This window comes from Girardinichthys multiradiatus, chromosome 14 (assembly GCF_021462225.1).
Source record: "Girardinichthys multiradiatus isolate DD_20200921_A chromosome 14, DD_fGirMul_XY1, whole genome shotgun sequence".
NCBI lineage: Eukaryota > Metazoa > Chordata > Actinopteri > Cyprinodontiformes > Goodeidae > Girardinichthys > Girardinichthys multiradiatus.
This window is the reverse complement of record NC_061807.1, coordinates 13547584-13558610: the sequence shown is the minus strand read 5'-3', so window position 1 is coordinate 13558610 and position 11027 is coordinate 13547584. Positions and strand designations below refer to the sequence as shown.

At 36.4% G+C, this 11027-nt stretch overlaps 1 protein-coding gene across 1 annotated transcript; it reads right to left on the bottom strand.

Annotated features, from left to right (window-relative positions):
* Nucleotides 1-2880: 2880 nt before the first annotated feature.
* LOC124881343 lies at nucleotides 2881-6086 on the bottom strand. Its single transcript, XM_047386907.1, has 6 exons — nucleotides 5928-6086; nucleotides 5092-5214; nucleotides 4113-4197; nucleotides 3462-3812; nucleotides 3178-3378; nucleotides 2881-3090 (listed from the first exon to the last, which is right to left on the bottom strand). The coding sequence occupies exons 3-6, from the start codon at nucleotides 4156-4158 to the stop codon at nucleotides 2942-2944; spliced, it is 747 nt and encodes a 248-aa protein (XP_047242863.1). The 5' UTR covers nucleotides 4159-4197; nucleotides 5092-5214; nucleotides 5928-6086; the 3' UTR covers nucleotides 2881-2941.
* Between the last annotated feature and the right edge of the window lie 4941 nt (nucleotides 6087-11027).

Below are 11027 nucleotides of genomic sequence, written 5' to 3'. Positions count from 1 at the left end.
GACAATAATGAAAGGGATGACCCATGCGCTGACATTACTAAACTGCAAAACTCTGCACACACATAGAATAAATTCACACAATTTCTTAAAATAAAATAATTTATTAACAAAAATAAGTTAACTCAAAGACAAACATATTTCAATCAACAAACTCTTTACTATGCTAGAACAATCCAACTAAACTACCAAGCAAAATGAAAGAATAAGGAAGACCACCTATGTACAATATGAAAAAGTGAATCAAAGATGGTTAAAAACCATGACAAATAAAGTTATCTTGAAAAATCTGGAAATGAAGTTTACTTAGTTTTGGAACTAACTTTGACAAAAACTGATATACCTTCAAACAACCATTCACAATGCAAGATCAGATGAAACATTATTTTAATAAAATAATATTTTAAAGAATGATCTGCTGAATAAAACCAACCTTCTGGATGATAAATTCTAAATGATGTTTAATCAGTTGCCTTTTTTAGCACAATAATATTTCAGGAAATATTATTTTGAATAAGAACCAAACCTTTCTGGATAAATGAGTCTTAATGGTGTTTAATTAGCTATCACATTTAGTAAAATAATATTTAGGGTTATATTATTATCCTAGATTGGAAACTAACAACCTTCCTGGATAAATGGTTCTTAATAGACTCATAAGTATGGAAGCAAATCGTTACCATATTTCAAATGAAATAGCATTTTCAGAAATCCTTTTTCATTTTAAGAATGTGGCTGCATTGTTTGACTCATAAACGAAATTAGTAATCAATAATCCTATTTGCATTTTAATTTTCTTCTTCAAGACCGCTCATTCTTTCACTTAATTAAAATGAAAAAGACATTTGAGATTTATTTTTCAAAATATGCCCCAGCAAATAGATACCAAAATTCAACTTGAAATGTAAAATTTGAAAATGAAAAAGCATTTGCAGAAATGCTTTTTCATTTTAAGAATGTGGCTGCTGACCGAGCAACCCAGCTTGTTCGGTAGGGGGCGCTGGGCACGTCTGCATTGCATTACATTGCAAACGTGCCGAGAAATTGATTTAATTGCAGCAGGACAGAGCTCAATTTGTGGCAGTGGCAGGCAGAACTGGTAGCTGCCACCGGAACTGCCACAGCCTGCTGCAGGGTGGCACGGGATTCCACGAGGATGCCAAAAGGTGCCAGACCGGCCGTAAAAGCTTGCCAATGCAGTTGCCGCTGTTTTTGTGGAAGCTGATGCTGATTATCGGCAAATGGGTTGTCATTATTGTTAATAGAGTCTGTGGAGCTGCCACCGGAAGTGATGCCAATGCTGATTATCGGCAAACGGGATGTCATTGTTGTTATAGCCTGTTACCTTTAAATAATGATTTAATTATTGATTATTATTTAATAAACAGCTTTAGACACATAACATAAGGTGATTGTATTTACTTGACATGGAAAATAAATAGCACTATGTGTATGTGTGACGTGTTGAAAGGATGACGAAGATTTATTGCACAAACAGCCGGTTTATTATAGAGCACGAGCGGCTATTCTGAATTGTCACTCACAGAAAATTATAAATAAATGTTTAAAAACACACTGGATGTCCCAGGCCATAAGGTTGCCACGTGGATGCCACAGCCTGCCACCGGAACTACCAGTTCTGCCTGCCACTGCCACAAATTGAGCTCGGCCCTGCTGCAATTCAATCGATTTCTCGGCACGTTTGCAATGTAATGCACTGCAGACGTGCACAGCGCCCCGCCCCCTACCAAACAAGATGGGTAGCTCGGTCAGCAGGGAGCTGAGGAAGAGCGGCTGCTGACGTCAATCTGCTGCGCCCGCTGCTCGGAATGCTTTTTGGTTTTCGAGTTCTGGGCAGTACTTTGCGGGCAGACCAGGAAAACGAAAAAGCAATGTCTGCTTTGTTTTTGTTTTGATTATGGCATAAAATGTGCAGGCGTGAAGAAGAAAATGCAAAAGCAAATAGGATGATTAATTACTAATTTTATTTATGGGTCAAATAACGCAGCCACATTCTTAAAATGAAAAAGCATTTCTGGAAATGCTTTTCCATTTTCAAATTTTACATTTCAAAGTTAATTCTGGTATCTATTTGCTGGGGTACATTTTGAAAAATAAATCTCAAATGTCTTTTTCTTTTTCATTTTAATTAAGTGAAAGGATGAGCAGTCTTGAAGAAGAAAATTAAAATGCAAATAGGATTATTGATTACTAATTTCATTTATGAGTCAAACAATGCAGCCACATTCTTAAAATGAAAAAGCATTTCTGAAAATGCTTTTTCATTTGAAATATGGTAACGATTTGCTTCCATACATAAGATGGCGACAAGTCACGTGTTTATCCTTAGCCGTTAGCGGTTTCCGCTAGCCAAAAGGGAAGCCGTTAGCTCCTTAAAGTCAAACATGTCTTTAAAATACCATCAATAAAAGGATCAAAATATATAAGGGTTGATCGCGCGTTATGGCCAATCTGTGTTTACAAACCACACTTTAAATAAAGTTGTTTTAACTTAACTAAAAACATAACACAGAACACATCATTAGCTGAGCAGCTAGTCTACTGGCACTTAGAACTTTGCTAAAAGTGCTAAAATGAAGCAAATCCTGAGAGGTGATTGTTTAGGATCCACTAAATACACATAGATGCTATAAATATCACTTACGTTTTACAAATGTTATGTTAAAATGAAATAATGTCTCCCAATAAAACGTTTGATTCAAGGCTAAGAGTCAGATATATTGACACAGAGTTGCTCCGATTGGTTACTTAGATGCATTTCAGTCAGAGTAAAACGACACTAACTGTTAGCAACTGTTACTGTTGATTCAAAGTTGACCAGAGAAGAAGAAAACTGTCAGGATGTAGCATCCTGGACTCAATAATTACACTTCTGTTTAATAATCTGAAGGTAAATGATCAGAAGAGTTTCTGGATCCAAACATCAGTACAGAGACCATGCAAAGAAATGGTCCTGAACATCTGAAGCAGATCTCGATGGAAGACGATCAGCTGAGTGGTTAATTATGGGGTTCATCTCCTCATTCTTGTTTATACGTATGTCCACTAATTCATCTGAATCCTTGGTCAGATCTGTAGGATTCACAAGACACTGAAGTGAACACGGACTGAACAACGACACACAAAATAGATCCATTACACACAATAAATGACACAAACCTTTGCATTTTCCTCCAAGTGATCCAAGGAAAACCAGGACTGCACAAACTACCAAGAGAAGTGTTGTAACCAGTATGGCGTCCGTTGTTGACATGGTAACAGCTGGGCCACCTAAAGTCTGTATGTGTTCCGGCTTTGGTGTGGTCAGAGACACAGAACTGTCTCCATGAGACATTTTGGTCACGTTGAGGACAAAGTTTACTGTAAAAGAAATCAGTTTTATGATAAACAACAGATATCAGATTTAATGATCTGGATACAAAGAGAGAAATCTGCTGGATTACCTGAAGCTTTCAGCTCCCATCTCCTCAACATCTGGTTATACCCAGCAACCAGATCACAGCGGTAACTTCCAGAGTCTTCAGTCCTGAGTCTGGACAGATGGAGTCTCAGTCGTCCTTCTCTCAGAGCGTCCCTGTCACAATGAACTCGTCCTGAAAACCGCCCGTCCTGAGACTCTGGGACCTCAGCTCCATTTAGCATTTCATACAGAACTTTAGGAGGACTCAGGAGGAGAAAACAGATCATGTTGGTGACAGACATGTTGGTTTGGGTCAGGCTGTCCCATCTGAGGGTGAAGTTGTCTTCTTCTTCCATTTCATGAACAGGTGGAGGTGTTTCATCAGTTAATGTTCCTGCAGAGAACAGAGAGACATCAATCATTTTAACTTTATTACTACAAGAAGATGTGATGTTCTGTTTCAAAGCTGTAAAGATGAACTCTGACTCTGTTTTTAATCTAGTTGAGATTAATGAGGCTGATTTCAGTCGACAGCTAATCCTTAGAAGATGATTTTAAATTAGACCTAACTATGAACAGAGTTCATGAGCTGAAATATATCTTTCACAGTGTTCTGGTCACTAAATGAGTGACCAACAAAAACTCCTTCTTCACTGCAGCAAATCCTGACTTGGTCTAAAATATAGAAACTCACCCTTAAAAGTGGAGGTCAGGTGAAGAAGGAGGAGGAATAAGTTCATTTTATTTATGTCAGAAGATCCAGAACTCAAAAGTTGTTTCTGCAGGACAAACAGGAACATTTCAGTATTTTAGGAGGAATTTATAAACAATAATAATAATAATTACATTATTTACTGATTAAATTATTAATAAAAGGTTTAAATAAAGGTTAGAAAGTTGTCAGTCTTTCAACAAAAAGAGTTAAAAGACAGCAAAAGGAAATATAATCAATCATAAATCATTATATTTAATCATGAAATTAACCAGAACTTATGAAATAAAGTATCAGGCCTTTCTCACATAAAGTCCAGTTTAGTTTAGTTTTAACAATGAACTCCAAAAACCGTCTGGATCAATAAAAAGAAAACATGAGAGACTTTGATCTAATTAATATGATGTTGAAATAAAAAAAAAAAAATGTTTTTATGAATTCTGAGGTATAAAAAAGAATTAATAAAAAGTCCAGTATAGGACTGGGTTACAGTTTCTGGATGTTCTGATTAGTGCGGCTGGTACGGTATCATTAGTCCTTGTTCCCACATTTAAACTGACTCTGTTTCTAAAAGTCTTTAGTTTAAGATTTGGTTTATTTCCAACAGACAGAAGAAAACAGGAGATGTTGTCATCATTGGTTCTGTTGGGTCCAATATTACTGAAGCTGTGAAGATGTGAATCTTTGTTTCCACGCCAACAGAGGAGCTGCATCTCAGACTAGGAAGGTTTTGGTGGAATATCATGAAAACTGCCTCACAGAAAATGCAGCAACAAATAAAGGATCTGTGTTAAAACCAGAGAAGTGACGTCAGATGGAGGCAGCAGCATCTTCAACACTGCAGCTCCGTAAAGTAGCAACAAACCCAGAACGAGTCATATTTACAGGAATGAACTACTTTCTCCTCTCAGTTGGAAGAGAATCAGTGAACTGTTGTGGTCGGATGTTTTGAATACTCCACCTGCAGTTTTTCCAGCAACCGTCAGACCTGTTGGTTTGTTTCTGTTTCTCAGTCAGCTTCATCCAGGACCCAAGAGCTCGTCTTCACGTGCATCAAAGTGGACAAACAGGTGAGACTGCAGTTCTTAGATAAATTAGAGAGACATTAGATTTTACATTTGTGTGTCAATAAAAACAAGTGACAGATTCTTACTGAGAGTTTAAAGAAAACTAAAAGCTGATTTTCTTTGTAAACTCAGCTCTTATTCACTGATTGTTTATAATTTTCTTTTCAGAACATATAGAAGTCATTTTTATTAAGATGTTAGAAACTGTTTTTAGTTTGTGTCAAATGATCTTGTCTGTTAGAAATTCACTTCAGAAAATTATAAAAACAAACATCTGAAAGCAAACAGGTGGGGATTTTCCAGTAAAATGAAACAAAGCAACTTTATTACCTTTAAATCTATTAAAAAAGTAAACAAAGAACAAGGGATAGACTGTTTGACCTGCGACCTTTCCAGGGTGTACCCCGCCTCTCGCCCGTAGACTGCTAGAGATTGGCACCAACCCCCCCGTGACCCTGTATGGACGAAGCAGGTATAGAAGATGGATGGATGAATGAATGAATGAATGAATGAATGAATGAATGAATGGAAAGACTATTTGATTTATGAGGATGTGGTAAATGGTAAATTTATGTAGCTCTTTTCCAGTCATATTAGCCACTCAAACCGCTTTAAACTAGAGTTTGTTCAGCTGTTGCATCAGTGATTGTTTGTAAACAATAACAGCACATGGTAATTAAATAAAATTCAAAATAATGACTCCAAATGTAAAACTGTGTCAGATACTCACTAGTTTGTAGGCGAGCAGCGAGTTGTTCCTCTTCACAGTGATTATGAGTAATATTTATTATTGTAGAGACGAACATAAACTGACCGAGGCTTCAAATCTTTCTGAATGAAGAAGCTCCTGTAGATCAGGTGACTTTTAAGCTGCTGCATCAGATTCACACGTGACTGAGACCAAGAACAAGGAAACAGCTGAGTTTACTTTAACACCATCAGGGCCATAACCCTCATGTTACCAACTTATATGTTTAAAGTCATTTCTTCACTTTTATCAGTTTTGTAGGTCCTGAGTCAAACAAACACTTCAACCTTTTAACTAAATGTTTTTAAACAAAATTAGCTATTTTTAAATCTACATGTTATTTGTTTTGAACATATAGTTACATCTGAAGTTAAAATTTATAACAAAGACAAACTTTTTAACCAATTTGAGTAATTAACTGGATCTGACCGCACTGTTCGATAGTTAGGATTAATTGGAATGTATGTACCGGACTTAAAATCTGTACGATTTAACTGAATTGACTTTGTGAAGTGCCTTGAGACAACATGTGTTGTGAATTGGCGCAACATAAATAAAACTGAACTGAATTGAATTGAATAACATAAAGAAAATGTGTTATTTTGTAATTATGAGATGATCATTTCAATACAAATGAAGAATCAAGGAGGCTTTTTGTGAAAACAATCAGATCAATCAGATATACTAAAAACTCCAGTATGATGAATTTATTAATTATTCTGAAAGTTAAAGCAGTTTATATCAGAATCAGTGTACTTTATTCTCATCCACAGACTGTTGTATTAAATACTTTACCTGTAATTAGGTTAATTTGTAAATATAAAGCCTTTATTAAGACCCTGAGAAAGAGTCACGTCCTCAGTTTCAATAATCTGACAAACAAATGAGATGATTCAGATGAGGTCTGCACAGTTGAGCAGTGGGTAGCACTGTTGCTTTACAGCGAGAAGGTCCTGGGTTCGGCTCCTGAACTGGGGTCTTTCTGCATGGAGTTTGTTCTCCCCATGCATGTGTGGGTTTCTCCAGGTACTCCATCTTTCTCCCACACTCTAAAAACATGGCTGTCAGCTTCATTGGTCTCTAATTAGCCCATAGGTGTGCATTATTGTGTGTTTCTGTGTTTCTAGTGGCGATCTGTAAAGAATGTACCCTGCCTCTTGTTTGTAGACTGCTGAGACAATTTATACTGTACACTATATTGCCAAAAGTATTGGGTCATACTGCTAAATCAATGTATTCTGTTGTTAAAATCACTTCCTTGGTTGCAGGTGTATAAAGTTTGATGTGGAGAAACCTGACTGAGTCCTGACCTTAGTCTTCTTGAAAAACCTTTGGGATGAATTAGAGCGGAGGCTGCAATTCTGGTTTTCTCATCTAACTGTGAAAACACTCCTAAACCTTGTGGAAGATGTTTACTGAATAGTTTAAGTTCTATCAAGTCAAGTAAACTTTATTATCCCCAAGGAGCAATTAGTAGTGCAGACAGCAGTAAAAACATAAAAAGAAAAACAGCCACACACACAAAAAGGAAAAAGAAATTGTCCTTACAATGTGGACCTGGAATTGACCAGCCAGTCCTATGGTGCATTTCTACATATAGAAAGAATAAATTGTTGCTGAATACACTAGAAACGTATTTAATGGTGCCACTAAGACATAATAGAAAGGCTTCTCTTTCATATCTTCTGTGCTGATTATCAACATAAAGCTCTGGGTTGTTTAAAGGTGAAGTATGATAAATAAATAATAAAATAAATTAATCACAGGTGTTCCATTAACTAGTTAACTGTTTTATTTTTCTGAGTAACACCTGTGATATTATATAAACTAATTAAACAAGGATACAGGATTATTCAAGGCAATATATTCCTACCATATGTTTACAGTTATTAATAACTGTAATATTAATACTAATAACAGAACAAAAGATGACAGTCCAAGAAAGGTCCAGGATGAGGCTCTATGTTATGTTTCAAACACAACAACTTAAAACCCATTTCTCTCAGAAAGTGTTTAATAGTTAGAGCTTAACTCATGGCTCACATGCTCAGTGGAGAACAACACACTGTGCTGTGAATGTTTAATTTATCATTATTTTGGCAGGCCATGTTTCTTCATAAGTGGAATGATGGGTTGAAAAGATGGCCGTAAAACAGACCAGGTTTATGAAAGATGGAACAACTTTCACGAAATGTTTGGAAAGCTCTCAGCATAATTAAATAAATGTGTTTTTAGGATCTTACCGTTTGACTAAGTTTTAAATAAATCAACTTTATACCAGTTTCCTTTTTTGAAATGTAAGAAATTAAGATCATGGAGCCTCAGAAGTGAAACATTTGGATGAAAGTGTGACGTTTAAAAAGGCCATTTACATAGATGACAAAAGAAGCACATTTATTTGGCATATAGTAAAAATCTCTGAGTTTAAAATTAAGATTCGTTTTTTTTTTTTTCTAAATACAACAAAATGTGTCATTATCTGCTTCAGCAAAATGTTTTTTATTCAATCCTAAATTCTGTTTTTCCTTAATTCAGCTTCTACCAAAAAATAAAAACCAAGTAAAATTATTGTAAACCTTTTTTGTTTGATTAACAATAATTTACATTCAATCGAACCCCGGCCTAGAAAGAGAACTGGTACCACATGTCCTGTTATTTTAACTTTAAACTTGGCTGCTGTCTGATGAAAATTTTAATATTTTGGGTCTAGGCTAAAGCCCCCAATGTTTCAAGAGCCTAAAAACGCCCCTGCTGAACGCCGAAGGAGATGACGTTCTCTACGCTCACACTGGGACTCCCACAACATGCTGGTGGTAGCGTTGCTAAGCAACATACAGACCAAAAGCGAAGTCCACCAGTCACCAAAAGTGGCAGGTGAAATACTTAGCATCTATTGCGGCTGTATCAACCCTCCAGACCACCCAGGTCTACTGGTTCAAGTCTTCTCTGCATCCACAGAACCAGAACCAAACATGGAGAGCCAGAATTCAGTTATATATTCAGTTTTATACTAATCTGGAACAAACTTTCAGAAAACTGTAAAAATGCTGAATCCCTGAGTTCTTTTAAATCAAGGTTAAAAATTAGTTTAGAGTTTCTGTTGAAGGAGTTGCCTCCTTCCCAGTGAGAAACATTAGATTTTGTTAATAAAATATGGGCCTAAAGGCTTTGAGACAAACTATTAACTTTAGTCTGTCGTCCAACTTTTTTTTACTTTCCTTTTTATTTCTTCTTGCTTTACTTTATCATGCCACTGGAATGCACTTTGTTAGTTTTTTTGTGAAGCAATTTGAATTGTCTTGTTGCTGAAATATGCTCCATAAATAAACTTGCCTTATTCTTACTACTGCTGGACAGACAGACTGTCCTTCACTTCAAACCAACATGAGCTCCTCTGAGGAAGTTCTTCAGGGTCTCCAGATCAAACACTGAAGTGATAAACCAGGCTTTGGTTCTGGATGGTTCTGAATCTCCATCAAACAGTCTAACAATCATGATGGAGAACTTGATGGAAATCCTGGAGATGAGATGATTCTAATCACAGTAAAACCAGTTTGTTGGATAAATTCTAAGATGAGGAGCTGCATCATCTGGCTCCCAGTTGGTGTTATTCTGAAGTCCATGTGGAGGCAAAGCTCCTCCTGAAATCACCAGAACTAATAAAGTCAGGTTTTATAAAAGGAGGAACGTTTCAGATGATATATTTGCTTTAGCTTGAAATATGTGATAAAAAGTAAAGAAACTGAAGGAAAAGTTCTTTAAGAACCTGACTGAGAAGAGACGGTTCACTAGAACATGTTGAAGTGTTTGAGGCTCGTTAGTTGAATATAATTTCACCACAAAGCAGACGGATGTTTTCTGGACCACCTAAAAGACACCATGTCTGACTGCAGGACAGAAGTAATGTTCATCATCCATGTTGTTATATGTTCTGCAATTAGGATGCATATATTATTTAATATTTAATGAAATGACCATTCAGTCTGTCACCTATTGTCTTGGGAACACCAGCCCAATATAGCGGTGGTATTAGTATATATAAAAGAGTGATTTAAGTACTGGCCTTATTTATCAAACACCAAACAAAAATGGAAATGAGGTCAAATTAGTTTTAAAACTAATGTGTTCAGGAACCCAAACATGAAATGTGTTCATATAAAAAACAAAGAACAAAAGCAGCACATTAAGGAATCATCCAGTAACTTTTAAAAAGATCAAAAAGGAAATTATGGTGAATGTTGGTGAGACGGTCCAGAGAAAAGCCTGAAAACTAGAGCAGCAGAGTGAAGAGGCATTTAGAAAAACACTGAAACATCCAGTTTGACTCAACAGAAAGGTTGAGAAATCCTGGAGATACAAACTGCTTTCTACATAGTAACAGAACTCTGTACACAATCAAATATAGATCAGAACATTCACAGGACATAGAAATACAAAAGCAGAAAAATTCATCAGACATAAAAGGAAAATCTAAAGTCAGTTCATCAGATGTAGAAAAAGCTGGTAGCAGTTTAAAGCCTGGGCTAATGGCTGCCTGAATAGAAGAACTAATATTTAACATGTGAGCTGATGTTGATCAGTTAGATTATAATGAAGGACTGGAACCATCTCTCTCTGCTACATCATCAAACTGATGATAAGAAGTTCTAACATGGTTCTGGAGGACCAGTAAAACTGGACCTGAAACAAACCCTAAAGCCACAAAATATTTACAGGTTTTCTTTGGAAAAAAGATCCAAATTATTAACTTGAAGAAAACAGTTTTCGTCTGGATTTGAGTTGATGAGAAAATGATGGAGAGGTTGTTCCTCATGCGGTTAAGGCAGCTGCTGGGTCAGATTTTTGGGTCTGATTGGGCTCAAATGTTAAATCTGTTGCTGTTCTGACTGTGGCATTAATAATTCCCACCGTTTCTCTCCACCTTAAACACATCAGACCTCCAGCTCTCAGAGTCCTGTCCTCCACAGACGTCCTCAGGTTAATCTGCAGCTCCGTGTCCAGGTTGGACCACCTGGCAGAAGAACATCTGGACAGAGGTTTCTGGGTGGATCTTCATCTCCATCATTACAATTAATTTCACTT